At 50.5% G+C, this 27,671-nt stretch overlaps 9 protein-coding genes across 9 annotated transcripts; 5 read left to right on the top strand and 4 right to left on the bottom strand.

The window, feature by feature from the left end:
• Window positions 1-6,797: 6,797 nt before the first annotated feature.
• Window positions 6,798-8,468, top strand: M406DRAFT_335903 (uncharacterized protein; the record flags this gene model as incomplete). Its single annotated transcript, XM_040921080.1, has 3 exons — window positions 6,798-7,291; window positions 7,538-7,789; window positions 7,856-8,468. 3 exons carry the CDS (start codon window positions 6,798-6,800, stop codon window positions 8,466-8,468), a joined length of 1,359 nt encoding a protein of 452 aa, XP_040781144.1.
• M406DRAFT_100754 (uncharacterized protein) lies at window positions 8,447-9,258 on the top strand. The gene is made up of 2 exons (XM_040914922.1): window positions 8,447-8,478; window positions 8,577-9,258. The coding sequence occupies exon 2, from the start codon at window positions 8,647-8,649 to the stop codon at window positions 8,944-8,946; it is 300 nt and encodes a 99-aa protein (XP_040781143.1). The 5' UTR covers window positions 8,447-8,478; window positions 8,577-8,646; the 3' UTR covers window positions 8,947-9,258.
• A 1,106-nt stretch (window positions 9,259-10,364) lies between these two features.
• M406DRAFT_354316 (uncharacterized protein) lies at window positions 10,365-11,191 on the bottom strand. Its single transcript, XM_040922887.1, has 3 exons — window positions 11,022-11,191; window positions 10,828-10,963; window positions 10,365-10,744 (listed from the first exon to the last, which is right to left on the bottom strand). Exons 1-3 carry the CDS (start codon window positions 11,166-11,168, stop codon window positions 10,464-10,466), a joined length of 564 nt encoding a protein of 187 aa, XP_040781142.1. The 5' UTR covers window positions 11,169-11,191; the 3' UTR covers window positions 10,365-10,463.
• Window positions 11,192-11,457: 266 nt separating this feature from the next.
• M406DRAFT_354314 (actin-like ATPase domain-containing protein) lies at window positions 11,458-13,176 on the bottom strand (the record flags this gene model as incomplete). Its single annotated transcript, XM_040922886.1, has 8 exons — window positions 13,031-13,176; window positions 12,804-12,966; window positions 12,665-12,730; window positions 12,201-12,531; window positions 12,080-12,124; window positions 11,941-12,010; window positions 11,621-11,870; window positions 11,458-11,557 (listed from the first exon to the last, which is right to left on the bottom strand). Coding segments are annotated over exons 1-8 (1,083 nt in total), but the record flags the coding sequence as incomplete, so codon positions are not given.
• Window positions 13,177-14,473: 1,297 nt separating this feature from the next.
• Window positions 14,474-15,170, top strand: M406DRAFT_320240 (uncharacterized protein). The gene has a single exon (XM_040919361.1). It carries the CDS (start codon window positions 14,496-14,498, stop codon window positions 15,021-15,023), a length of 528 nt encoding a protein of 175 aa, XP_040781140.1. The 5' UTR covers window positions 14,474-14,495; the 3' UTR covers window positions 15,024-15,170.
• A 65-nt stretch (window positions 15,171-15,235) lies between these two features.
• Window positions 15,236-15,707, top strand: M406DRAFT_53764 (uncharacterized protein). The gene has a single exon (XM_040924528.1). The coding sequence runs from the start codon at window positions 15,409-15,411 to the stop codon at window positions 15,580-15,582; it is 174 nt and encodes a 57-aa protein (XP_040781139.1). The 5' UTR covers window positions 15,236-15,408; the 3' UTR covers window positions 15,583-15,707.
• Window positions 15,708-16,319: 612 nt separating this feature from the next.
• Window positions 16,320-17,947, top strand: M406DRAFT_354312 (uncharacterized protein). The gene is made up of 4 exons (XM_040922885.1): window positions 16,320-16,477; window positions 16,529-16,628; window positions 16,730-17,607; window positions 17,667-17,947. The coding sequence occupies exons 1-4, from the start codon at window positions 16,433-16,435 to the stop codon at window positions 17,685-17,687; spliced, it is 1,044 nt and encodes a 347-aa protein (XP_040781138.1). The 5' UTR covers window positions 16,320-16,432; the 3' UTR covers window positions 17,688-17,947.
• Window positions 17,948-18,716: 769 nt separating this feature from the next.
• On the bottom strand, window positions 18,717-20,320 carry M406DRAFT_241925 (uncharacterized protein; the record flags this gene model as incomplete). Its single annotated transcript, XM_040916156.1, has 11 exons — window positions 18,717-18,772; window positions 18,889-18,959; window positions 19,029-19,137; window positions 19,204-19,240; window positions 19,303-19,393; window positions 19,452-19,488; window positions 19,544-19,616; window positions 19,684-19,727; window positions 19,867-20,010; window positions 20,133-20,186; window positions 20,251-20,320. Coding segments are annotated over 11 exons (786 nt in total), but the record flags the coding sequence as incomplete, so codon positions are not given.
• A 4,402-nt stretch (window positions 20,321-24,722) lies between these two features.
• Window positions 24,723-25,890, bottom strand: M406DRAFT_232296 (uncharacterized protein; the record flags this gene model as incomplete). The annotated part of the gene is made up of 5 exons (XM_040915898.1): window positions 24,723-24,752; window positions 24,838-25,171; window positions 25,260-25,433; window positions 25,511-25,623; window positions 25,690-25,890. Coding segments are annotated over 5 exons (852 nt in total), but the record flags the coding sequence as incomplete, so codon positions are not given.
• Between the last annotated feature and the right edge of the window lie 1,781 nt (window positions 25,891-27,671).

Genomic DNA, 27,671 nt, shown 5'->3' with positions numbered 1-27,671 from the left:
CGTACAAAAGCCCTTCGTCCTTGGGTTGTCCTCTGGAATGGTATGATGCGGTGAAGCAGCTGTTTCTCGCAGCGGAATGCTTAAGAAGCGACAGACTGCCTTTGTTCTTCTTTCTTTTTCTCTCCTCAGACCTTGGCTGGTCAGAACGGGTCCAGATCGGTGAACCAGTTTACCAAAATGTGCCGACAAAGATTCGGAGTCCCGGGGGGTTGATTTTATCTATTCTCGGCGAGTGGCAAGAAAGGAACCTCGAGATGAGGGCCGAAGACTACCTCACGAGCTGGGCGGCAGGATGAATCAAGGCTGGAGACAATATCGACACGATGTCCTCAAGTCGCCACTAGGATCCACACACGACCAGGAACAGCGGACTTACACCATCGAGCCACAAGCTGCAAGCAATTCCCGTGGAGGCGGGCGACAGAACCAGAAGTCGGGCGTGTCAGAGAAAGCAACCCCAGCATGCTTTGCCGTACCGTACCACACACGACGGCCAGCTGCTTCTTCTCGACCCTGAACTGTGTCAAGGATGATTGCGTGTCTGAACGTGTGAGATGTGACAGAAGAGCTGGTTCGGTTCCAGGGAGATCCCAGACCAGCACATCTGGCTGTAAGTCCCCGCACTTTCTCCTGCTCACGAGCAGCAAGCCTACCCCCTCGAGCAGACACCGGGCTGTCAGCTTCAGCGGGCGAACAAGATGGTACCCGTTGGGCCTCGACGCGACGTTGCGATGTGGCCCAAAGGTGGAAGTGGTATCCAGGTTGGGATCTGGAGGAATGCCAGGTTTTGCAGGGGCCTCCCCAGGTCGCTTGGGCATGGTGACAGCGCACTGGTTACGTTGGGCAGTGAAATATGCAGAACTGCAGCCCAACGAAAAGCATTGATGCCAGACCCGCAGGTGGTCATCTCACCCCCCTAAGAAAAAGAGGAAGAAGAGGGGGGGGGGGGTGGTTAAAAATAAATTAAAAAAGGAACAAAAAAAAAAGGCATGGCTCCTAAGGTGCAAAGCGCAAGCCGGTGATAGGCTCGATATGCCGGGATGGCACACAGCAGCAAAAGATCACTGTCTTGTATATTCTGATGGGATGTATCCAGGTATGCAAATGAAGCAGAAACCAGCATGCACAAATGCACACCCTGAGTAAGCCATGGCGGCTCGGTCTCAGCCTCGGTCATCAATGATGGTCACTCTGCAGATGGACTGACTCAACTTCTTCCATCCGCAAAACCACGAAGGGTGGTGTCCATTTATTCCACTTATTGCAAGCGAAGGGGTGATGCGACTGTTCTCAACGTTGCTTTTTCTTTGGAATTCGCTTATGGTCGTGAGATCTGACCGGCCTAGTGGATTGACAGTCCAGAAAGCCCATGCTGCTATCAACACGTCGGGTCTGATGACTTTTCACGCGGTTGCTGTTCGTACCTGTTCTGGTGCCATGTCTGCCACCTTGGTGATTCGGCCGAGTCGTTGCTGTCGCAAGCTGCACCACCGGGTCAGAACACCACACAAATATATCTATTCTATGTCGGTTCTTGAAACACTGAAACCATTGCCAGACTGCTTGGGGGGAATGACGCTGATTAGACGAATTGCTGCATGCGTCTGCAACCTCCCCAAATGCTAAATCGTCGGGCACTGACGGACTGAGGCATTGAGTCTCCGGCATGGCGCGCTTACGGACAGACTAATGGTGTGTTCTGATCTGACAGAATGCGACTTGTTGCCGCCACTTGCCTCTCTGCGCTCTGCGCGCAAGAACGGGGTCATGACTGCACGATGCCAGCTGCACCAGCGGCTTGGTCTCAGGGAGTGGGAGGCTAAGGTAGTATCCTGACGGGCTTTACGCGGTTCAGCAGAGTAGTGACGGATGGGTTGCATCTCGGCCTCCTGCTGACCATCGCAACGGAGACCACGCGGGCACGAATCTTCAGACTGTAGGCTGGACGATTCCTGTGGGATCGTCAGTGGCTCCACGACGCCATTCACCCTGCCAGGCCCATTATACAATCGCCGTGCAGGTCTTCTCTTCGCGATGCAGAGGCGCTTACCTCCAGAGGCGGCGGTCTGACTTGGATGTTCGCGGACCAACCAAATGATCAATTTGAAAGCCCTTTGCAGGTTGGGCATCAATACCTCCTCTTACCATCCAGCTGTCCTGGTTCTAGAGACAGACGCCCGAGTAATCAGCCACCGTTCGAGCCCATTCCCCCTCCAGGGTGCCTGCGTTCAGCTCGTCTGCATCCGGGATTTCGAAATATGTCGCACATGAGATGTGAGAAATTAAGTGGCGGCGCGGTTGGTGTCACGACAAGCGGGTCCATGTACGCTCTGGATTGGGCCTCAGGCCTGCCATGCATCGCTGAGGTTGGGTCTTTGAGTGGTGTCTGCGTTGCAGTGTCGAGAATATTGCTCATGATATTGCTCAGAAAGTTGCTTCTGCTCTTGGTACCTCGCGTATCGAAGGTCTAGATGGTCCAATCAGTCTCGGAAACCATGCACTCCTTTAGGAGCTAGTAAATACTGTGCTGCTTTCGCTGCCAGCGGACACAGTAATTGGTAGATTCTGGTGGTCTTCTTTGCTGACATCAATGCCAGTCTTGGAAGGAGCCATTGCATTTGCATGAGATCATGTGCGTTGTAACCAAGCCTTTGCCCTAGATTCCTGTCAGTCCAATCGTGTGATATCCGCTCCAATAACTTAACCAAAGGATAGTCGTTCTTCCCAGATCCCATTTCCCAAGACGAGCTGAATCCTCGCTTCCCCTCATGTTCACCACGTTGGTTAGACTATCCATTCGGCCGCCTTCCATCCGCCTCTCCTCGGAGTTTCTTCCTCCACACCAAGTCAGACCTGGTTGCGAGAGCAAAGATGAAATTGATGTGGTCAGCATGGAATCAGGCCCATCTGTGGTCGAGACTCAAGGAGACTGCACCTTCGGACGCTCATTGTGTTGTTTGATGGATTGAAAAGTGTGGCCGCATTTACCATGTCTCCGTGGGTGGCCGATCCAGCAGTAGAAAGCGCAGACTCGAATGAAAATTCCATAGACAAAAAGGGCAGAAAGACAATTGCCATCAACGAAAGGTCTGTTCCCGGAACATGTCGTCCCCCAATGACGACGGCCCAGGTTTACAAAGTGCCCTTGTGCGCACTTGAGAATTTTCTTAGCCAGTGTCAGAACTGCCCTACTAATAAGCTGGAGCCGAGGAGGCTGTGCGTATCGAGAATTGCGTGAGCCATCCCGGGGTCGTCCTGTTCATCTCAGCCGAGCCATGAGGGCGAGCAGTCCTTTTGACACTTGCTTTTCACAGCAGTCCGCGTCAGGTCGGGCCCGGAATTCAGATGACTTCACGACGCCAATCCATCAGGTATTCAGAGGTATTAGAAGAGGATAACAAGAGGAAACAACATTCAACCCTATAAAAAAAGAAAAGAAAGGAAAAGAAAGGGGAGGGGGCATCCAAAGGCCATGCATGACCTGGGCACGAAGACTGGGATGACTCGATTCTATCGCTCACATTAGAAAGCACCAGGAAACAGCTCTGTAGGCGGTACCGCTGCAGGTCCCGGAAGAACGCAGGTCTATTAGCACAGGCACTGAGAGAAGAAAGAGCTGCACGACAAAGATGGCACGCATTCCAATCCAAACGGTAACCATTTCGACGCCTTCTGTTGCCGGGCTCACTGATTGTGTCATCGTGAGAGCGAGGCTGTACAGTACTGGAGATCTGTTACCAAAGGACCAGCCAGCTCATACCCGAGCCGAAGCGGTGAGGCTTTCATCTCGAGGTTTTTGGCAGATCCCACCAACAGTGGGGGGCTCTGCGCAGCTTCCCAGTTTGCCAGCGTCGTTGTTGGAGCAGAGGGACAATAACAAGCCAGGTGAAACTTGGTCCTCGCTATTGGGATCAACACGAGAAGTCTGAGCACCAGGACGCCGAGACTCCCCACCTCATCGCTAGCCGCGTTAGCATTCAAATATTATCAAGTTTTCTCTGGGCATGCAGGGAATCGACCGAATCATGAGCTTATCAGAGATGGAGTACGTCGCCCAGGCCAAATTTCGAGCCGATGGAACCGGATTGCTCTCAATTCCGGATGAGGGTCGCGAATGACTGGTGGGAGAGACGCCCCGAGCGTCCCGCGCGTGGAGCACTTATGCACGAACCTTGGCGTGATAAGAAATTGGACTGCCTGCCTGCATGGATGCGCTGTCCTCGCATGAAGCATGCTGGCCAGTTGAGTGTCGTGGCATACCTTCCTGACTGCTGTGTTGTCGCGGACTACTGGCTGGGGGCTGGCTGGGGATGGCTGGAGGAGGTATCCTACACGCCCGGCTCTGTACCCCGGAAGTGCTGGAAGCAGAGCATGTGGTCCTTTTGATAATGCAGGTGAAGCTGACGACCAGCCAGCCACGCACACGAGAAGGAGTCGGTGAGAGGGCACAGACGAATGATAGCTGCAGGCGTCGAGAGCCAGCTCACACCTCGCGACTCGTTCTGCTGCGGCCAATGTGACAGCCCGTACGGGAGTGCATATCTAGTGTTCCTTTACAGAAGGTGATGGGACGATATTGGTATGAGGAGGCGCCGTGATGAGGCCGACTTGCTGTGTCTGTTGGTGCTCGTGATGGACAGCGAAGCACGAGGGGAGGTGCTCGAGTGGGACGTTGGGAGGAAAGAGCAATCAAAGGGGGGGGCGGGGACTGACGTTGATTTGCTTGGCAGTGACTAGGGAAGGACCACCTACAGGGATAACTGCGTCCTCAAACAGTGCGGTGGGGTCGCGAACAGGGCACCTGTGTCCAGTGGCCGTCTGCCAGCGCAGCACAGTGGGTCACACCAATTTCAAGGCAATAATTGCAGGTTCAGGCCCTGTCATGACCCTGTAGGCCCATCTGCAAGCTTAAAACCCAACCGTGTCCCTCTCAGTGCCCAACCTTCCCCGTGCTTTCTCTTCTTTTCCTCATCAACATCGTCATCACCGTCACCATACAGCAACCCATCGGACCATTTCTGCCCAACCTCACAACCCACTCTGGATGTCCCCTGCTGATCTCCCGCTGTCTCGTTGACCTTTCGCCACCTCTTATCTATCCACAACCTGACCCGGCCCTGGACTTTGCCCTTCGAGTGCTACTTGCTCTCACTATCTCGTTGTTCTTGTTCAACCACAGAGGATCCTTCTTGTCTCTTCCGTCCATCTGCTGCAATCCTTTTTTTCCCTTTTGGACATCTCTACGAACAATTCCAAGCAAAGAAAGAAAACAGAACAGGCCGTTCTGAAAACTTGCCGTTGATTTCCTTTCCCAAGGCTCGCGTTCTCTGCTGTTGCTGCTTTCTGCTGCTGCTGCTGAGAAGACCACAACTATATCGTTGTGCCCTCTGAGGTCTATACCATCCAGGTGGTGTCATACCTTGATCAATTTTGTCAAGCGTGTGATACTCTCAAACCACAAAGGACCCTGAGCAACTCCGCTCACCCAGGAATCTCTGGAGGAACATTTCCATCATGGTCTCTACAAACCACTCGGACCCTACCGGATACACAATGGACCCAAATAACAGGAGAATGCAGACTGTTACTGCTACTACTACTACGAGGTATACTATTTTAACCTTTTCCCTTGTCTAATTTCCCTGGGAGGCGTTTTTGTGTTTTGGAAATTTCACCGTTTTGGTGTGATGAGAAATCATGTATATCATCCAAACCTGTCAACCTGGAGCGGAAATCTTGCCATACCACCATAAGCCGTTTTGGACGACAGGACAGGCCCATTCTTCACCAACCAGGATATCGACATTCCACAGGACTATGGATATTACCAGGTACCTTTTTGTCGTGCATGCCCTCACTCATGGACATGTGGACGAGCCGTCCCTGAAGGACCAAGGATCTGATCATTACAACATAGACGTATGAAAGCGTCGTGCGTCACCTTGTGATGCCCAGGTAAGTATAACCTCGCCTTGGCATACTAGCAACAGCTTCCGGCCGTTGGACTGTTAGTACCCTGCATATCACTGGCGTCTTTTTTGTTCTCTGCCGTGGAATCGACACCTTGCGCACTGCTTTTGGCCAATTCGGAGAAACTGGATTGGACTGGTCTGCCTCTGCGGTCTCGACATTATCACTTGAGATGTGATCCTGGAGCCTTGTTCTTTCTGGGAACCTACCAAATCAGCGTTACTGGCGCCTGAGGACTCGGCAATTTTATTTTGATTGCCCCGTGCTGCCGCACAAGAAAAACCGTTAGGAATCAACCCCCAAAGGACGTTCTGGTTTATACTTGCTCACTGCCCTGGATCCAACTTGAGGACGACACTGCACACGACACTGCACACGACAACGGGACGCTGCCCCGCTCTCTTTGATTACTGTTGTCCAATGTCTTATTGCCACTGCTTTTGCCGTGTCCTCGACCAATGGGATGAACCGTTGACTCGCTCTTCCGCTTGTATCTGGACCTTCTATTTGCCTGGATGCACTTCAATTCAAATGGACTTCCAAACAACCCCGGCCCTTGAATGCAAGATGCCTCTTGTCGGGTCACATGGCTTATTCTCAATTTGGTCTGTAAAAATCCTGTCAGAGATTTTTGTTGGTGTAAAAACTAACCTATCGATACAGAACAAAGTTGTATCATCTTGATGAACAGCCTCTGGCTTGATTTTGTTTTCCTACTTTGGGTCTTGTTTTTTCTTCTCGGGACTGTAGCATTCAATTCGGCAAGGGGTTTGTGGAGACACAGGACACTGACCTTTCGACTCAGCGACTACAGTTATTCTCAGCCCATGTCTTCAGCTTCAGGAATTTTCTCTTTTTCTCAAACAGGACCATCAACTGGTCCGTCAGGATCAGCATGGGACAATGCGACAGTAGCAGGCTCACAGAACTTCTTTGCGGACCAGGGAGAATCCGAGGACTTCTTCCCACTGGGCCCCTTTCCCACAAGGAACCGCATGGAGACCGTGGATGATTTTCAGAATATCTGGATGCCAGCTGCACCAGCAGTCTGCCAGAACCAGACTCAAAAGGCCGAGCCGATGCGTCGAATCTGCTCCAAGGGTTCTGCGTCTAGCCACAAGACTACCGACTCGCTTCCGAGCAGGAGCCCATCCGGGCTCCAGTCAACAATGTCACAATGCGCTTCTCAAGCGTCAAACTTTGACATGACAGGTAATGAATCCACTACCTACACGGACGGACTCCAGGGAAATGGTCGTTCCATGGACTCCCAGTTCCTTTTCCAGCAGTCCCACAGTCTGACGACAACGCCGGAGATTATGTACTCCCACATGGATGGACACGGTGCTTCCTCAGGCCTGGATGACTTTGCTGCCCCCCAGCACGTCGACCCCGTGAACCTGAACTTCGAGACCAGCGTGTCCGGTGGCTCACCTGCCACGACTTGGGACAACCTGAGCGAGGTGACAACACCAAAGGATGACAATTGGGGCCCCTACCTACAAAGCTCCCCCAACACCAGTGTCTCGTCCGGCTCCCCTAGCATCCCTGTCATGGATAACTTCAGCCTGACCGGCCCTGCTATCCAGCCCATGATGACTGGTTCGAACCTCGAGATCAGCATGTCGGCCGTTGGAGGTGACGAGCAGGTCCAGCTGCAGGACTGGGCCGCTTCACTTCCTGGTGGCGAAGGTGAGAATGCCAGGGACCATCCGCTCTACAGGACCGCACTGCCCCAAGCCGATGGCCTCTACCACTGCCCTTGGGAGGGACAAACGGGTTGCTGCCACAGACCAGAGAAGCTCAAGTGCAACTACGAGTAAGTCGTCTCCGAGATTCCTTGGCTCAACATTTGTCCTCATACTCATGATCTTCTTCACAACAGCAAATTCGTTGATTCCCACCTGAAGCCCTACCGTTGCAAGATGGAGAGCTGCAAGGAACTCCCCTTCTCCTCCACGGCCTGCCTGCTCCGACACGAGAGGGAGGCGCACGGTATGCATGGCCACGGAACCAAGCCTTACCCTTGCACCTTCAGTGGATGTGACCGTGCCCAACCCGGGAATGGCTTCCCTCGCAAGTGGAACCTCCATGACCACATGCAGCGTGTCCACAACGCCGCGCCTCCCTCGCCTGACGAGGACGGACGCAAGGATGCCGCCAGATCCAGGAAGAGGAAGAGCGACGCGAACGCCAACAACACCGGTCGCAAGTCTCCCAAATCCCGCAAGACCAGCCCGAAGATGCAACCCCAGGTGCCAGTCAAGGTTGACATGTCAGCAAAACTCCGAGAGGAATGGTCCACCATCCAAACTGGCCTGCCCAGCATTGTCCACGAACTCGGTCAGCTTGACGGTCCCACGGTCATGATGCAGCTCAGCCGCCTCAAGGACAGCCTGAACACACTGGAGAGGATCCACATGGACTACACGGCCCACATCAGGAGCACCGATCCAGCTCGGCTCCAGGACCTTCACTTCGTGCAGCAATCAGGCTGAACAATTATCGGTCAGTCCCACCATGTCTGTCATTTGAGACTTGATCTAGGATCAGTCTTTGAAGAGACCAAATCCAGGTCGGTATAGATTTTCTGACAGCTCATATAGATGCGAAAGACCCGACACTGTCAGTGTCTTTAGCATTGTAAGTGCAAGATAGACGAGAGACTGTCTTGGAATGTCCACTATCTCGCCCGGACCTGAAGGGTCCGAGACATGTGCAGCGCCAAGCTGTGAGAAGGCCCGCCGCGCCCCCTCCGCTGCGCCGATGACTACGAAAGTCACAGCAGCGTACATCAAGGCTACCCATCCTGGACCACCTGGAGAACAAGCCAGCCATTGGGTCATCTGGACCTGGATCCATGGAGCGCGAGGCGCCCTCAGTGGATCACCATGGGGAGCCGCTGCCTTCCCCTACGTGAGTTGCATAGAGCACACCTCTAGGGATGCAGCCTCGCGCAGGCAAGAGTGTGTTTGATTTTTTTTTGATTTTTGGTGAACTTTTAGGAGGAAGGAGGAAAGGAACTCGGTAGCATAGAATCATTGAAAGGGGCAACCTTGCTGGACGACAGGACAGTCACATGACAACAGTCTCAGATCACAGCTTTGGGTTCGGAATATGGACACTGCGTTGGACATTGTTTTTTTCTTTTTTTCTCAAGGGTTGCTTGCTCGGGTACGAGGTGTTTTGGAGTTTGTCTGCTTGACGTCATTCAAGAGGATGTTTTGCTGGACTTGTTTTGTTGGAAAATTGAAAAGAAGAAAAAAAGTATGAATGCAACTGTTTTTCAAAATTCTGCCAGCCTCATGATTATTGCTCTGTGTACAAACGGTTTTATCGTGATGTTCACGCGTTGGCTCTTTCTTGCATACATGGTCGATCTCGTCGGCGAGTCTGAGTACTTCATCCCTTTTGAGACGAGGTTCTCGCGACCGAGAGAGGATAGAATCGAGTCAACGGTAGATCGTCCGGAGGACATGAGCACTCTATATACTAACCACGTCCATTGGGCTTAGAGGGTAACCCATACCTTACCCATTGAATACGTAGACTGGTGCTCCACGTTTTCATCATCATCAATTGCCCATGGACTCGGTCGCCCCGTCTCCATCCGGTGGATATGGTCTGGAACCGGCCCACGAAGCCCTCGTGGTACAACAAGGAGCCAGACCTTGGAACGATCCTACGTCTCTGCTTTGGGCTCTCACCCAGTCAGTCTGAACTCCCTCCCCAACTGAAACCTGGTCCCGGGAGCCTGTCAACCCCGTCTGCCTGGACCAGCAGGCGTTGGGCACCAGGGGAAACCAGTTGGGCCGCTAGCTCTGTGTCGGCTCACCCGGCTGAATCCAGTGGTGGTGGAAAAATGGAATAGCTCCTGCACCAGCTGTACACAAGGAGTTTACAGCTCGGCAGCCACTAGATCCAAGTGAGCTTGCTATAGCTTGGGGAAAAGGTGTTATACTTGGTTCTGGCCTTCTGGCGTCAATATTTTTTTTTTTTTTGGTTTGTGGCCTTGTACCATTGTCTTGAAGCCATGCTGATCAGCTCGGGCCCCGCGGTGCTGGCACACTCCATCTATCAGCCGTGGGGAAGGATCTGGAAAGGGGCTGATCCGGGAGTAAGGGTGCGAGGAGAGCCCAAGCTGATCATCTGCTGCCTATGAGACGTAAATAGATTGCAGCTTTCTGGTTGGGTCGTTTGCTGCTAGAATGGCCCAGACTTCGAGAGCACTGCGGGGGACCCATGGGGGAGAACGAGTTGGGCATATGCAGCTGGCACAGTGGCGAGAGAACCTCCTTACTTCCCAGGGGCTGAACTTGGCTCTCGAACTTCCCAATGTCACAAACCTCTTCGTCTACCCCAGACAAAACCACTAATAGCCCACAACGAGAGAGCACCAGGCGAATCTTGTATGAGTATTGCATATTGTACAGTACAGTCTGAGCGAATATCAAAGAGTCCGTCCGCCGCCTCACTCTATTAACCACTGCCATTTACTTTCTAGACCCGTTCTGCTGAAGCGACAAATTTGTGAGGAAATCAGACAGCTGGTCCTGTTTCTCGGACTCTTTCTCTATGCTCAGCCGCGCCTGGCCGACCACCTTACCCTGGACTACCACCCTGAAGTGCATATACCCAAGCTGGTCCTCGACGATCGTCATGAGCTCGAAGTCGACCTTGTATGTTCGCTTGCCGTTCTTTCCTATCTTGTTCTCAAAGACGTTGTAGTCGACATTGGACAGGTCAGAGATCACGGTGCCGACTTGGATGACCGCTTTAGGCGGAGTAAAAGGGATCGTCAGCGGCGCTGTACTTGTCACGCTGTACACAATCAAGGTGGGCGGTCATTCCACTTACACTTGTGAGTCTGAAATTCAGGCTCAGAATCCGCGGTGCTCTCATAAAGTTCCAGCGTATAAGTTCTGTCGTCGCCTTCCTCAGACGTCCAGTAGATCGATCGTCGTTTGTTGGTCTCTGCGGTAATTGTCTCTCCCTGCTCAGAAAGTCAGCCAACAAGTTTCTTTCTTGAGGCGAAAAGGGTTGCTTCTGACCTTGTCTATCATCCAAATCATCTTGTCACAGACTCTCTTTCTACCATAAAAGTCATGATAGCAATCATGCTCATTATCGACACCTTCCTCGAACGGTCGGCCTGTCGTGTATCCGACGTGGGATCGGCTCTTCTTCTCTTTGACCATTGGTCCTTGTAGCCCTCGGACGGCAGCGCCCACGCAGATCGCCTCCCATCTACCAATACTGAGTCAGTCCTCTGCGATGCCTGGTAAGGGAAACTCCTTTTTGCCGTGGACTTACGATCTTGGAGGGTTGAATACGGAAATTCCTGATGGACACCAATCCTTTATCTTTTTATACAGATAGGGCGAGGTGCCGAATCCGCCGACCAGAACGATTGACTAGAGTACAGTAACTTGGTCAACAGTCTAGTCCAAATGTTTACTTTGTCTCAACTCCTCATGAGAGACTCACATTCACAGTACGTCCTGCCTTCTCCGTGGCCTTGATTTGCTTTTGCAATAGTCCCAGAACTTGCTGTACCACCGGATCGAACAGCTGCTTCATGTCGAAACTACAGACGGAGAGTCAGATAAAGAAGGATTCTTGATGGAACACGGCTCCGCACCACACTCACCCTGTCAGGATAACCTCGTTATCATCATCATCGTAGTGTTCAGAAGCCTTGGCCTGCATCTTCAGGTTCAACCGCGTATTACGAGGATGGTCGGACACTCCGAAATCTTTCTTGGCGGCTTCGAAGTCCTTCATGAATTTGGAGGTCACGCCGCGCTTCTCCTCCGGTACTTTCTCAAACACTCCGCCGAAGCGCTTCCTCATCAACTGGTAGAAGGCTCGGTCGATCGTGGTTGAGCCACACTTTCCGGCTAGACGTTAATTCATGTCAGTACTTGGGAAATATGAGGGTGTAGTTATTTCATCACATGTTTGCATTACCTTCACTGACGCATACTTCCTTCAACGAGAGCTTGGGTCTTTCCGAAGTGATTTCGTACGAAGCCAAATCCTGGGCTTGTGGTCAGCTGTCTGATACTCGAGAGGATGATTGAACCGCATCTTTAAAATGAAGACTTACCACAGTACCACCGCCACAATCACAAACAAGGACAATCTTGCCAGCCTAGTTGCCATTATCTTCATTAGTAAATGCTTGAATGGGAAATGAATCTGTCGCCCGGACAACAAGAATCACATACCTGCACATGAGGAGATGGGCCTTTGGCAGTCAGACCACTGAGGCAAGCAATAGCCGCCGCCTCAGGCTCCTTGACGAGGTGGATCTCATCATTGTGCCTACTCCCAAAGCCAGCCCGGGTGGCCGCCTGCAGCGTAGCGTTCTGCGCCCTGTGCGACCATAGCGCAGGCAGCGTAAACCAGAATTGGATGGGTGTGACGGCCAGGATCTCCTCAGAGAGCTTTCGCCCGAGCTCTCTCATCATGTGAGAGTAGAGAAACTTCAGGTAGTCTGCAACCACATTTGTAGCAGTCTTGCCCTTGGGCGTTGTCTTGAAACCGGCACCATAGTATCTGTTGGTGGGTGGTTATATCGTCAGGAACGATGCCTCCTTCGAAATTTTCCGGGTTGATGGGAACAGGCAGAGGAAGACGGACAAGAGAGCAAGGGAATAGAAGAAAAGAGAAGAGAGGGGATGAAACATACTTCCTGAGGTTACCATCATCGTGTTGCGTTTCGATAGCATGGTCGTCCAGCAGAAGTTTCGTCCAGCTTTCAATATTGTCACTGATTGTCCCTGACGCAGTCCAGACAGACGGAAAGGATGTTGTTCTTGGCGACTCACCAGTAGGCCAACTCGCGATTCCCAATGTCATAGCCCCAGGTATAGCGGGGATCGTAGGAGATTCGTGAAGGAACTTGTCTTTGATATTGATCGCCCGCGCCCCATGAATCTAGGATCTCCACATCACTGACATTTGAGGCATCAGAGAAGACATAGCTGACACCTATGATGCAAAGTCAGATTTTGTTCATTATTGTTGGCAAGATGAGGACGCGAACGACTCTCACCTGAGAAAGTCGTGCCGTAGTCTACGCCGACTATGAGCTTTTTCACGCTGCCGGACATTGTTGTCGAGTTTCAAACCATCACCGGACGATTTTCTGGAGAGCCAGAGAAGAATATCCGACTGTTGGTTTTAGTCAAAAGGAAAATGCCATAGGAAATGACTGAATAAAATGCTGAGGAATTTCAGTGGCATTCCTTCTGCTTAAAGGTTTCGGCTTGTGACCAGCGGCTGAAGTGGGTACGGATACGAGGGTACTTTGAAGATACAACAAGACGAGGCTTTAGGATCTAGATCCTGGATGGAGTTGTGGCTGTCCCGGCGCTTAGCTAGCATGCATGTCAGCATCGATAAACCCCTTGGCAAGCCATGGCTACACAAACAGCAAGGAAAATGTTCGGTGTATAGGTTGCAACCATGACCGAGCCTTGAACAGACCTGGCTAGGCGTATAAACCAAAAGCATATGATCGATGGAATCGGCAGATTTGCCCAGGTTTGATCATGCCCTGGGTCAAAACGTACCGTCTCGGAAACTCTGCCCGGTCAGGTTTCGTGCAAACGTATCTAGACGGAGTAGCATTTTTCTACTTCTTCTCTCACCAAAAACCAGTCCACATTTCTCACCACCGAGTTGTTCTCTATATACTCTTCAAAGGTCCACTGGAACAGTCTTGCAAGATGGGAAAGAAAGGGCACAAAGACAAAGATGGCAGGCCATGTTCCCCTGGCAGAATCGGCCTTGACGAATTCGCTGATCCACAAGCCTCTGCCGCTTCTAAACAAGAAAGGCTTTCCATCGAAGAGGCCATGCGCGAGATCCATGTAGAAGACCCGGAAGGCAGGTCAACTATATCCCATTCCCCTCTGGAAGGACGGAGCCACCAATACTGACATGTCTAGCACATAGGGAACCAATCTTTCGTGGCTCGTACTATAAATGAGCACGGACAGGTTGGAATTGTCACAGGTCAACTCCAGCGACGAGGTACATTCGATACAGGTGCTCCCTCGGGTGTGAGAGAAGCTCCCAGCACCGCCGGCGCCTACCATGACCTCCAGCGGCACGGAGAGAACACGGATAGGAAGCGAACAGCAGATGGTAGAGGAAGTCCTGCTCGTCCTGCCGTCCGCAGCCACGAATCATACAACGCCAAGTACGAGTCTAAGTATGGCCAGCAGGCCACCAGAGAGCCGGCTGGTGTCAGCAAGGCTGAGTATAATGTGGCCATCCAACAACTGCAAAAAACCGAGGACGAGCTGTCCCGACGGAGCTCTCAATTTGAATCTTCTTACCAAAAACAGCAAGATTACATTAGCAATCTTGAGAGACAGAACCACAGGCTCGCATTTCAGAACCAGAGCCAGCAGAAGCTTGTTCAAGACCTTGAGAACCAGGTTGCGACATTGGCACATCTGATCGAGGACCAAGAGAAGCATGTCGTCTCGGCTCAATCCGCTGCAAAGACAATGATGGAGCAAAACAGATCTTTCGCGACCTCGGACAGCGATATCGTTCAATGGTTCGCTAACCGATCATCGGCCTGGTACGGCTGGGCCAAAGACACTGCTCCTGGCAACAAACAGCAATGCTTCAACCGGCCTGAAGAGGAGATTCAAGAGCTTATGGCACAGCTGAAAACATTCATGGTCCTGGCTGCGGATGGCAAAACGCCCGCAGAACTCGATAGGGAGAAGAAGCTGCCATACATCCTGCTCCACGGCATGCTGGCGAATTTCATCTGTGCTGAGATCTTTGCCAACCCGTTCTCGATTCTTGATAGTGTTCCTGGGCTCTCCGCCAGCTCCAACACCGGGTCAGCTTTTAAGGAGTCGAAGGATGTCGACCGTAAAGCCAAACAGGCCGCTCAGTCAGACCTTGCAGTTACAAGCAAGGTCGTGGACAGCCTTTACGGTTATCTTGTTGATTGTGAGTCTGCTTCATGGATTATATCCATGAACAATAGTAAAACACCGATTTTCTGGAGACTTGGCTGACAAGACATCATGACATTGTTTTTTGTTTTTTTTTCCAGTGCAAGAAAAGGAAGCTCATCAATGGCGCTCACAACTGATGAGGCTTTTGGCAACAAACGGCATGAGTGAGGCAGAGGACAGGGTAGGGTTAAACTTGGCGGGGATCAGCGCCGTGCGGCGGAAGCGTGCGGTGCAGCTGAGCCAGAAGTTCCTCAGCAGCGCTGCACGCTTCATGATCAGGGACTCGTCGGACCCTGGACACCAGCAGTTCCTGGTCGACGAGTTTGACCGGGCGCTGCAGTTCTCGGCCAAGCTCTGGTCACAGCGCTCCGTCGTGCAATGCCTAGATCTCCAGGCTCTGAGGGAGAGAGGGAGCGGTTCCTTTCCGCGCATTAGCGACAGCTTGATGGATCTCCACCAGTCCCAGCGGCCAGAGCCAGCTCTTCTTGGCAAACCTCTGCTGATGGTGCTCCAGCCAGCCATTGTGGCTTGCGGCACTGAGGAAGGCCGAAAGTATGACCAGGTCTCCAGGATCTGGCTGAAGGCCCGTGTTTGGGTCGGCAGGGGCGGCTCCGCCTGAGAATAGAAGAAAGGGAATACTGAGAAACCATGCCCGGATGGATAAGGCCCTGGAGTGTACTCAGGAAGTAGATTGATAACTTGCATAAAGCGGTGCTCTAGTTTCCTAATCAGTTCTACTACGACAACAAGGTTCAGGGACCGCAGCGCTAATAGTTTCACTTGTGACAGCCACTGGCGCTGGAGTCTCGACCCCGGGTAGACCACTTGCACAGAAAAGGGTGTGCGATCTATCATTTAGTGTGGCTCGACGATCCTAATGTGCAACCTGCCGACGGGCTGTCCTACAATTTGGGCCTAGCCCACTGTCCCCTCAAAGCGGCTGTGCTTACTATGGATACACGAAAGCGTCGTTTGACTGATATATGCGCTGATAAAGTGCCACATGGGATGCAATAGGCAATAGTTGCAAGGACCTGCGCAGCAAGCTGAGCGGCTAATGGGGGCTTTGCATTGGTAAATGACCTTACCACTGTCCTCTGCTGAACATCCTTCAACTTCTGCCTTGACCGAATTTTCCATCTGAAATTTGATACCAGGTCGTTGTTAGTAGCCTTGTCAGACCCTTCACGGATGTATAAAAACATTCTGGCAAAAAAAGGACCCACCCTCACATTACAGGGGAAGAGACCGAGGTGCTTGCTTACGTGCGGCTCTCGCGATCACTGACTGGTGTGGATGCTCCTCGTCAGGCCTCCTGCCTAGCCCTTCCTTGCCTTCTCGGCGTCTTGTCGAGCATCTTCTCGGACGTCTTCACCTCACTTATTGCGTGTGGATATATTTGAGTCCACCAAGTGTTTGGTTACATTGTTCTCCCCCTCGTGGACAAGCCGAGACTCAAGATAATCAAGATGCAGATTCAGGAACTGGAGAACATTCCCACCCTCCCAACTCTTGTAAGTCCCAAGCGCTAAACGACAAGACACAAGTGATTGATGAGTTGCCAGATCATAGGGGTTATGGGTGTTACGGGCGCAGGAAAATCTACTTTTATTCAGCGAGCAACGGGCACCAACGAAGGCATTGTCGGGCATTCACTCGTGTCATGTAAGTCTCATAAGTGACTACAATAAACTCAGGAACTTGACCACTGTTCTGTATTTCTTATTGCCGAATTACAAGTCATACTAACCACTCCAACAATCAAGGCACCCAACAAGTCACACCGCATTACTTTGCCGCGGAGGGTTACAACTTCGTCCTAGTCGATACACCGGGGTTCAATGACACATACAAATCCGATGCAGAGGTGCTCAAGGAGCTGGCCAACTACCTCGAACTAACCTACAAGCAAAAAACCAAGCTGGCAGGCATCGTCTACCTCCACCGCATCACAGACGTCCGCATGGACGGGGGCGCCATGCGGAACCTGAAAATGTTCAGGAAGCTCTGCGGCGAGAAACCCATGCGCAACGTGGTCATCGCGTCCACCTTCTGGGGCACCATGAGCGACACCATCTCCGAGGCCCACGAGAGCGAGCTCATCTCCAAGTCGGAGTTCTGGGGCGACATGATCTCCCACGGCGCGCGCACGCAGCGTTTCACCGGCAACCAGCGCTCTGCCCTCGACATTCTGCTTTCTTTTGCCGACCATGACCCAGAGACGCTGCAGCTGCAGCGAGAGCTGGTGGACGAGCGCAAATCCATCGGCGAAACCGAGGCGGGTTGTGCCGTCAACGAGGAGCTGCTCGTTCTAGAGGAGAAGTACAAACAAGAATTAAAGAAAATACAGCAGGAGGCGGCCGAGGCCCTTGCCGAGAGGGACCAGGAGATGCAGGAAGTCCTAGAGAAGGAGAGGGCCAAGATGGAGCGCAAGATCGAACGCATCCACACAGACCAGGAGCTGCTCCGCGAGGACCGCCGCGAGGAGATACGCCGGCTCGAGATGGAGCACCTGCTGCGCTTCGACAAGATGCAGCACGACTACCAGGTGATGGTCGAGCAGCACCTCAAAGAGGCTGGGCTGGGCCAGAAGGAGACGCTCGAACAGATGGTCCACCTGCAGGAAGATATGGCAGAGCTCAAAGTCAGTTTGCATGCGGCTTCTATGCACGGCCCGGTAGAAGCTGACCCGAATCCGCAAAGTCAAAACAAGCCGCACCGTAAACGAAAGATTGCCTTAGAGATCGGGGGCAAGGTTCTGACCATCGCCGCCAGCTCTGCGTTGAGTATTATCCATCCTGGAGCGATACCAGTCGCAGTTGGGGGAATCATGGATTTGATCAGCAACTGTACGAATTCATAAACTTGAGGGTGTGTTTCTTGAGTTGGCCGCACTGGCGAGACTTGTTTAGCATTGTTTCTATTGCAATGTTATTAATACCTCTTCTCGAAAATCTTGAATGTTATTTTCAACAACTTCGTCCATTCGCGGTGTCGTATTCGCCCGCACTCAAATCAGACTGGATCTGATGAGTTTGTGAAGCCGCCTCGTGGTATGATACTCAACGCACCTGGTGATAAGTCTGACCCTATAATGGGTGACCTAGCTTCCATGCCTGATTTGAGCCCATGAAGCTTGAAATCAAACTTCTCGCGGTCTAACTCTCCTCAACGAGCCCGCCGTGCCGAAGTCAAGGGCCTCATATATGCCACTTCAATGAAGCGAACCAAATTTAGTCGTGGCTCGCGCAAGTATGTTGCTTCGTCTTGCGGGATAGCGTTATTGTAGTTAATCAGTTTTCAACGTTCTGAAACGACATTGTCCTTGACGGCGACAGCTCCTTGATTGCTTGCTGCGCCTTTACCTTGCTTTTCGTATATGTTCGACATCATCTTGCCACTGCAGTGCTCGTATGAATATCTCTCTCGTGGCGCCGTTCCAGACCTCATGCCGAATTGGCCACTTGGGTCTATGTTAGGCTCCTCCATTTTTGAGACCATGCTTTCTCTCGGTAAAATTCACCTGTTGGGTAAATTTAGGCCCGGGAGGTCGATATATTCTTCCAACTCCTCTGAACCATGTCGGGGATGTGTATGTGGCATGTGAAATGTAGGCAGATATGAAAGTCTGCCACGCCGCTGAAAGCGTCCAGTCTTTGGTGGCAGAGGGCTGGCTTGGTTGGTGGTGATGCTCAGGCGCCTGTTAATAGCATACGGCGAGTAACCTTCATGTAAAGCCATTTCAGAGCGGCGGCTGCCTATGTGATCATGAGATGTAACCCAGTGAACCATCAGAGCAGAGAAGAGAACTGAGCACTGGAGTGTTAAATCCTCATATACAGACTAGCTCCTCGCATGCATGCTGATGAATGTGGGAAGATGGTCTGGCAAACCCAAGACCAATGAAGAAGAGAGTGAGACTGACCATCACTGTTACAGCACAGGAGACAAAGCCACCCTGGCTCACCATTGAGAACTGTTAAAACAGACAGATTTCTTGATTTTGGCGAGATGTGTTAGTCTTAGAGCTGGAACATTTGCCATTCAGGAACGCTGAGGACTCACACAATGCTGCTTGTAAGCGTACACATTGACCCAAAAAATGTCCGCACTGCCATTCTGTGGATCTCTGTCCTCCTCTGCGTTCTCTGTTTGATCCTGAATGAATGCAATGCTAGGAGAATAATCAGCTTCAGCACGACCAACACCAACATGATCTGTTCAAAAGGGACGAGTATACCTGTGACAGGTATGAGAAATAACAAGGTAAGGTAGACCTAAAAGTCCTGTTAATTTCAAAAGAAACACATTAGGCCAAGAGCAGTCTAGTCAAACACACATTGAGAACCAGGTCAAACGTAATCAATGGCAACAAAGCCCGCCTCTCCATTCCAATAACGCATTCACCTTCATCGAATCGTGCAATTCGACTGTAATAGCTCGTAAGCAAGGCACACAATTTTCCAAGGAGAGGTAAGTGAAACTCACAATACAAAGTTAAGGATGATAACAACAGTGTACGCTCCTATGATTTTGTGAGCATGGACCAAAATAGACTACATTTCAAAGGGGAGACACACCGAGCATGCCAAAAGTGTTGAAGAGCCATAACTTTGATTCCATTCGAGATTTTAGCCCTCCACGTATGATATACTAGGTGACCATCACAGTTAGCAAGGACGAATTTCGTGATATTGATCGGATCAGTTACAAAACCTACTGCTTTTTCAGCGAGGAATGAATAAATCAGCTGCAACAACCATTCTCCTCGTTAGTGTCCTATCCAAAACGTCATACATTCATAGTAAACATACCACCTGGACCGTAATAACGTTAGCGACAGATCCAGAATTTACAATCCTATAAATGTGTTTAGTCTGCAACAGTGTGTAAGATGATGAACCTACTTTTGTGCTGATATAGGCAACAAGACAAAGCAGAATAGCTCCGTCACAGACCGCATAACTTGAATCCAGACCGAGCCCGAACTTCAGAACAGCAGTGGCAAAGACGAACAGAAACGAGTCAAGATATATGCAGAAAACGACTGGCAAATGGAGGAGAAATGATTAGCATATACTTGATCAAAGAGAAGGCGCAGACAGTGCCTGGTCCATTTCGCAGCCGCAGTCAGTAATCGTGATTAGGGAGGTTGGTGATTTTTCTTACGCCACATAGCGCATGGTAACATCCGCCAGTTCTTGACTGTACCATACTTTTGCGCTACAAACCGGACTCAGCATTAGTTAGTCCAGTTGGAAAAATGATAAAGTAGGGGAAGACGAACTGAGAAATGAGGAGATTATTGATAAAGACAATAATGACACCACGACGCTCACGACTGTGCCAGCGACGGGCTCGCCGTTTTTCACCTCCGTCGTCATGAAGCCAAAACTTTAGGGTGGCACACCGTTGAGAGGATGCAGAATGAGAGACCAGGAACGAGGACGATGACCGAGATGTGGAGAATTAGAAATGCATCAGGAGTGAGCACAGCATGTTAAATCCCAGGAAGTGGCAAATCCCGGTACAGGAGCATGGTATTAACAGAGTTTGTTCCATGCTATTGAAGGCACAATGTGCCGACCAAATCCCGGCAAGTAATTAAAATAATGATGCGAGCTTGCAGTAAAACACCATCCAGTATTAATAGCTCGAGATGTCCACCGCTCCCGGACCACAAGCGTCTCGTCCCAGATATCGTATAAAGCACACACCCGCGTGGTCTATTTATTCCATGCCGTCCAGCCGGAAGCTGGCCCTCACGCACATGTGTGCTGATCGCATTCACGCTGTATTTGAACCATTCAACGCACACCGACAGAAGCCAGCTGTGTCATGGACAACGCTCGCCGTAACCTCGGAACGGGCAAGGCAAAACCTTATCCACAGCGCACTACATAGTATTGTCGTATCAACTGCCAGAGCAGCACTCACCGAAACACCATGTCTGCAACCACATGACTCGGATTATGAACACATAAAGCAACGTTTATGCTTTTCTAGGCGGAAAAAAGGGCCTGTGGTACGCGAGCAAAGCATCCGGGAGGGGTTTTTTATGCTTTCCGAGTTAAGCACGACACGCCAATGCCAGTACGAATTTTATGGTTTGCGAATGAAACCAGATAAATTGATCGGCTTGGCCGGTGTCATGCTCAATAACAGTTTCCGTTCCGAACCACCCACAATTCTTCAGATTGCGATCTTCCCCAACTCTTGAGGTTTTCGCTTCACCAAAAGCTGGAGGAGATACGATTCTCTCGTCAACAAACGAACCAAGCTCCATTCGTAATGAAGTATAAAAACTGGACGCAGAGGTTGTTGTGTTCGGAGAGCAGAGGAGCCGATGCAAGTTGCGTAGATCTTCTACAGGTACAGTTGTTTGCGGCACTTACGCTTCGCAAGAATTTCCAGGTAACCAAACATGAAAAGAACAAAGCTCGATCCCTCTCAATGTCATTTGACTCATTGAATCCAATTCTGCCCAGGTGTTTACGATCTGCCGTTACCAAGCGATTTCTTTTTTATTCGTTTTGGGGATGGGGGCGGGGCGGCCAATTTGCGTTTCCTCAACCTCCAGATGTTATTCAACTTGGTTTCAGGACTTCAGGTAGATTTTATTTGCCTCGTGAAACTGGATTCATAAGAGCAATTCTAAAATTGCTAATATTGAACGTACACCGTGTACTATCATCCAAATAGTGTCATTTGATGGTACAAGTACTCACACATAACTTGTGACTCGCCTGCGTTGTCCGCGAGGCAGAGTCAATGTCTACAGTGCCGCATGTAGCCCATATACAGATTCATTTATCTATCAGCAAATCAGTACAAGATCATTGATAACATCTGACTATTGTTAAAGTGTTTATATAAAGTACACAGAACAACACGAACCGAGCCGAAACAGAGTGTGACGAGATATAAGGGCACTAGCCAGTGCACGTACTGGTGACCACTTTGCAACGGAGCACTTGAGAGCCTGGTAGCTCATTTCTAAGTGCTATGACCAGTGTTGATATCAGGCCTAGTAAAAAAAGTCAAGCTCTCCTGAAATTTGCTATCTCGGGTTTGTAGATAGTTAATACAACAGATAGATGTGAGAAAAGGTAAAGGGCCAAAGGCTTACATACACATCAAGAGGCCATCAAGGCCTCAACACTTCTACCACTGTGCTAGCTACCTCCGTCACATAGACCACTAAGCCCGGCCATTTACCTTCGAGCAAACAAGCAAAAGACATACCAGCGAAGGATTAGAAACATTCTCAATGTTATCATGTAAGTAGAAAAGTGTTTGATTACATTCATTTTGTCTAGCAGTATGCAGGACTGGTGGTTCATGATAAACACTGGCCATTGAATGAGATGCAGTCGAACTGCAAGGAGGATGCTCAATTGTTTCGGCATCAAGGATGACCTGCGAGTTTTGCATGAATGGCGATACGTGCTTGTGGCTACAAGGAAGATATGTATCAGCATTAGCGAAATACATATGATAAAATTTCTCTTTCCCTGATTGCTTCAGCCTCGTCAACAATAAGGATATCTTCATAATGTTTGGTAAAATGCTTGACATTTCCGCTCAGCCAAGGAAGTCACTCTGCGTTCTTAAGAAAACGTACATACGGAGAGGTCACATATACTAATACTTGGTTAGATCGTTGCCGAGATCGAGTAAAGTACAAAGGAATCGATTACGACCCTGACACTATGGAAAACAAGTTTCTCAACAACTTCAAGCGAATAGTTGGCACCATCTTCTTCTACCTAGTCCCTTGTCCGCCGTGACTGTAGGGAAACTCCTGAACCTTCAAAGTGGCTCGTTCATAACCGTCCACAGCATCTCCGTTTCATTCTCTCTCTTCCTGAAAAACAATAATAATACTGGACTCGTTCAGTTATTCCACCCTCTCTTCCGCCAGGTCCTCCCCGAGCACAGTCCAAGAGTAAATAAAATTTTTCGTTGTGACGAAATTGGATATCACAAATCAATTGTACGGCGCTCTTTTTGTGTCATGGTGACAACATATTACCTAGAGGAGCATGTCTGTGTTTGAAGAACGTGACCGGAAGACTGGGATACCTCCACATCGACACTCGAAGGCTACAGCGAATGTGCCCTGTCTGCAGTCTCCTCGTCCGACGGTTGTAGTGGAGCCTCAGGATCATGGGATTGCACTGTTCGGACCTGGGATGTACAAAGCGATGTCTGAATATCGAGGTTCGAGTACCATAGCGGTTGATTTATATATGTAGTCTTCTCGCCTGACGGCTACTACGTCACTTCAGGATCACACGATGACTCTATTGAGATCTAGAATGTACTGAGCAGCGCTTACGTATCAATGCTCGAAGACCAAAAGTTGCCGCGTCGCCTTCAGTCAAACCGACAGCATTTACACTTACGGCTTCGGTGCTGATAGAGAGTGGATTATACGGGTCAGTTACGAGATACTTTGGCTAACGCGCAGTTTTCAACCGCTCAGCTTGGCTTCTTTTGCTATATCTTCGCTAGCTATTTTAATATGATGCTCCAAGGTCAGGTCTGGAACTTTATGTTGAGGCGGCTAAATTTCCTATATACAAACAGTGTTGTACATCTGATTTATACATTCTAATACGCTTTTGACAAAGAGTCTTAGCAAGACGGATTTGGTGATGATGACTTCACTACCTATGTGGTTGAATGAAAAGTAGGACAATAATGAGCCTTGCGCCACGATTAATGGTGATGTTACGCTGTCCGTCTTGTATTGTCTGGGAAATGATCACAATATACAGGGTTGACACCCACATTGAGAGCTTGGCACGTGACTTGAAGTTCATGCTTGTATATTGACCTTTTGTATCTGGTTTCGGTCCAGGAGGGCTCTTTCATCTAGCCACGAAAGAGTAACAGCTGTACTACAGTACTCGAGCGCACTAGATCTTGACTTGCCATGGCTCGTGTCAAGCGGCCGTACCTATGAGCGTGCTCCACGCAGGTATCACCCGTGAGTGGTAGAGAGGGTCACATCCTCGCCGAGATTCGAATCCGGCTGAGTGGTGGACCTCGTCCTACTACGCTGGCAAGCATCTCTTGCAGGCCAATGGCGCTCGCAGGCCCGGTATATAATTAGGTGAAAACCCCCAAGTAGGTTGGTATGGTGCATCCAGCGAAGAACAATAGAACATCCTCCACGCCTCATCATCCTCCATGGCCATCTCCTCTGGTTTTGTACACACTGATATGACCATCCTCATGAGGAACAAACTGATAAACGCTCATGATGTTATTTGACGAGCCACCCTCCTCGTCGCCCTCCGCCACGGACCACGAGCCCATAATCGAGTTCGTTCGTATCGTAGGCAGCGGCTTGTTCAAGTCTGGCGGTTGTGCTAGCGAGGCTCTGGGCCCGAGTATTGATGTCGACGTCGTAGACATGCTTGTCGGCGTCCCAGACCGCAGTGAACCGCGGTATTGTTTCGATTCTTGTATTGTGGAGAAGGTTCGCAGGGTGGACTGTGTTCGCGGCGGGCGCGTTGGCGTCGGCATGCCTGGCATCGGGGCTTTTCCTCTCATTTGCATCACCAATGATGGAGACCCGATCGTGCTTGCAGCCGGGGAATCGAGGGACCCTCGATGCGTGACGTGCCAGAAATCTGGGTCGAGAGCTTCCTGCGACATGGCCTTTTCCGCTGCAAGACGGGATTGCGAGTGGCGGGAGCGCCAGGAGCCTGAGAGTCCGAGTACTTGAGGAAGATAGAGAGCGAAGAAGGGTTTGATAGAAGGGATCGAGGCGCAGATCTAGATAAAGAGAACGATATAGCGTTTAGCAAATGGAAGTTGATCAACGGAGCCAGGCACTCATGGAATGAGAATCTAGACTTACAATGCCGATGTGAAGCTCAAGAGCGCTGACGATGAGGACGGAAATAGAGTTCCACGTCAGGTCTTTGTTCGGGTCATCGTAGGACATAAAGGTGACCGCAGTCCTCACGGCTCCAGCAGCCGTCACGAATACACCGCCGGCGAATAGGCTGCCGACTATGATCTGCTGCTTCCGAGGCAGCTTAAGACGACGGACGTACGGGATCGGAATGAGGACGATGATGAAATCCGTAATCGTGTTGATGCACCCGGCAGCGAGTAGGTGCTTGGGCTGGTTGATACACATCTGTGGCTCGATAGATAACGTCCAGTATGCCGAAACGGGACTGTGTTCACTGTTAGCTATGGGGTTTTTTTTTTTTTTTTTTTTTTTTTTTTGGAAAAAGTCTCGTCAACATGGGGCGAGCTCCAACTTGCCTGCACTGAAAAGTGACGAGTATGAAGAAGATCAGGCCGTCGAGGCTGACGAAAGCAGCAACTGCGATTACAATGTATCTGTACCGGCTATTATCGATAGACACAACTCTGTAGATCAGTGACAGCATCGAGAGCTTTGTCAACGTCGTGGAGAGGTCGAACAGCAACTGTGAAGCCAGGCTGCTTAGGAGTTTAGTATAATGCTGGGACCCAGGACTTGCTCAGATAGTAATGGCTTGAGCACATATGATGCTCACCTCAATTGTAAGCCTGGAGTCACGAAGTTGAGCGGAATATCCCAGACATGTCTGCCCCAGCCAAAGTCCACCTGTGCCACGAAGGAGATGCTGGCGAAAGCGGCCGTTGGGACCTACTTTGTTGTTAAATTCATTGTATGCACAACTTGAATAGAAAATGGCGGTAGATGGAGACTTACATAGGCCACCAATATGAGCACATCATCCAGCCCAAAACCCTTTGATATTCGCAAGCGAGTGTAGATTCGAATGGCGAGAAGCGTAGTGACCAAGAAAAGCAGGACAGAGACGACGATGATAGCCGCCGGTCCTCTGGTCACCGGGTTGGTGTAATTTGCCGCAGGCCAGTGACTGATGACAGACGCTGAAGGGATTTGCATATCGAATTTGAAGCGTATCACCTTATCACCACTGGTGATGATATTTAAGCTTTTGTTCTCAGTTGAACATGGAGTGGCGATGGTTCGAAGGAGGAGAGAAGAGATGAAGAGAGGACAAGGAGTGTTCTAAAAGAGAAATAACAGAGTAGATGGGTTACGTATCGCCTGGAAACCCACCACATCTGATTTCATGATATCTCTATGTACGGAACAAGTTTCGAAAAAAAGAAGAGACCATGAAATTTGCGTAGTCCTGTGTCAACCGCCCGTGATGTCCATGTATGAGATGGCAGAGCAGACAATGACATCCGGCCCTAGTATCTGGAGCTCATGGCTGTGGAGCATCAGACGCTCCGCAGCGTCTCGACAACAGGAGCTAGAGTCAGAGCTTCTTGACAAGGACTTCAAAAGATCAGATGAGGCTGCTGAAGCCGCTACTGCATCCGACGGCGATGTACCGTTTTCGATGAGTGGCACGGACTTGGGCCAATGTGGCTTATACACATGGGAACAGTTCTGATGACACCCTCGCCGGGTAGTGCCTCTCCCTCGGGTCTAGAGGGCTTGCAGATCAGAATTCAAGCTGGGGGGGCATGGTGAATGTGACGTGTAAGTGTACCAATGCATAGTCACAATCTCTTTGCGTGATAGGAAGAACCGTAGACGACCCAAAATATCAGACGAAAGGCGTACGGTGACTGTCTATGGACAAGATGCTGTACGTCGAGACAAGGCGTTTGAGGAGGGGCAAGTCGATGACAGTCACGCAGCGTCCAGTCGAGTAGAAGACAAGCCGCTAAGCGACGTTGAGACAGGCATCGTCGCGACCTTTGGGAATGTGAGCAGACGGTGAGTTTCTGGGCAAAGAACGAGGACGAATATCTGCGTGGCACGTCAGTCCCTCCTGACTCGCCGGCGAGGTGGCAACTCAAGCTTCCGAGGAGGTAGTGGCGTGCTGGCCCATGAGATGGGGGGCTCTCGAGCGTTTCAACGCACAGATGCAGTTCGCGGGACGACCCCCTAGTCTGTCACATCGTCTGCGGACTTGCTGCCGGTAGCTGCTCCATCTGCTCGCATCGACCTATTGTCTTGTAGTACACAGGGGTAGGCGCTGGCATGCGCGCTTGGACTTGTGACAGTGCACGGAGGTTACTGTGAAGGTATCTTGGCTTGACTAACAAGCTTATGTATCTAGTGCATAGTATAAATGATGAACATAGATTCTGCCACTGCCTGTCCCTGGCCTTTAAGGAGCCAGAAGGATATTATTACCATACATGTGTTTTTGTCTTGCGAGACTGAAAGTGGTGGTATGGATGCATTGGTCAGCGCGTAATATTCTATGGTACCAAGTACCAAGTAATTCATTACAAGAGGAAGAAGAAAAGGCACTGATCCGTTGCACAGACGGCTTTTAATAATGTGGGGGTTCATTTATCATTACACTAGCCTATTCTTCCCACCTTGGGCGCTGACTATAATTGGACCCCTATACTATCTATTAGATGCACTGTTGTACCTAACCCCCCCAAAAATTACATGAATGGCTGTCTACAACTCGACACCAAATATTTGAAGAGCGTTGAGGAGAAAAGAAAAAGGAGAAGAAGAGAGAAGGGAGAACCTGATGGGTGAGACAAACGCAGAGTGCTTTCTTGTTGTAAAAAGTGAAGATGGATCAGACAGATCTGTCTCAGCCCCCCGTAGATACAAAGTACTTAGAGTCCCCAATGGCAAACCCACCCATGATCGTCTGCCACACGGCAGCCAGGTCAAAAGTT

The sequence above is a fragment of the Cryphonectria parasitica genome (genome assembly GCF_011745365.1).
Source record: "Cryphonectria parasitica EP155 unplaced genomic scaffold M406scaffold_1, whole genome shotgun sequence".
Lineage (NCBI taxonomy): Eukaryota > Fungi > Ascomycota > Sordariomycetes > Diaporthales > Cryphonectriaceae > Cryphonectria > Cryphonectria parasitica.
Note: the sequence above shows the minus strand (reverse complement) of the source record. Positions and strands in the feature narration are given on the sequence as shown.

Excerpts from the sequence above, each read along its gene's own strand:
- M406DRAFT_100754 (XM_040914922.1), top strand. The coding sequence starts at position 8,647 with ATGTCCACTATCTCGCCCGGACCTGAAGGGTCCGAGACATGTGCAGCG.
- M406DRAFT_354316 (XM_040922887.1), bottom strand. The coding sequence starts at position 11,168 with ATGGTCAAAGAGAAGAAGAGCCGATCCCACGTCGGATACACGACAGGC. Across the intron at positions 10,964-11,021 it reads TGATTTGGATGATAGACAAG|GGAGAGACAATTACCGCAGA; the intron begins GTCAGAAGCAAC and ends CTTTCTGAGCAG. Across the intron at positions 10,745-10,827 it reads TGAATTTCAGACTCACAAGT|CGGTCATCCAAGTCGGCACC; the intron begins GTAAGTGGAATG and ends CTCCGCCTAAAG.
- M406DRAFT_320240 (XM_040919361.1), top strand. The coding sequence starts at position 14,496 with ATGATGGAGCAAAACAGATCTTTCGCGACCTCGGACAGCGATATCGTT.
- M406DRAFT_53764 (XM_040924528.1), top strand. The coding sequence starts at position 15,409 with ATGGATCTCCACCAGTCCCAGCGGCCAGAGCCAGCTCTTCTTGGCAAA.
- M406DRAFT_354312 (XM_040922885.1), top strand. The coding sequence starts at position 16,433 with ATGCAGATTCAGGAACTGGAGAACATTCCCACCCTCCCAACTCTT. Across the intron at positions 16,478-16,528 it reads TTCCCACCCTCCCAACTCTT|ATCATAGGGGTTATGGGTGT; the intron begins GTAAGTCCCAAG and ends ATGAGTTGCCAG. Across the intron at positions 17,608-17,666 it reads AAGATATGGCAGAGCTCAAA|TCAAAACAAGCCGCACCGTA; the intron begins GTCAGTTTGCAT and ends GAATCCGCAAAG.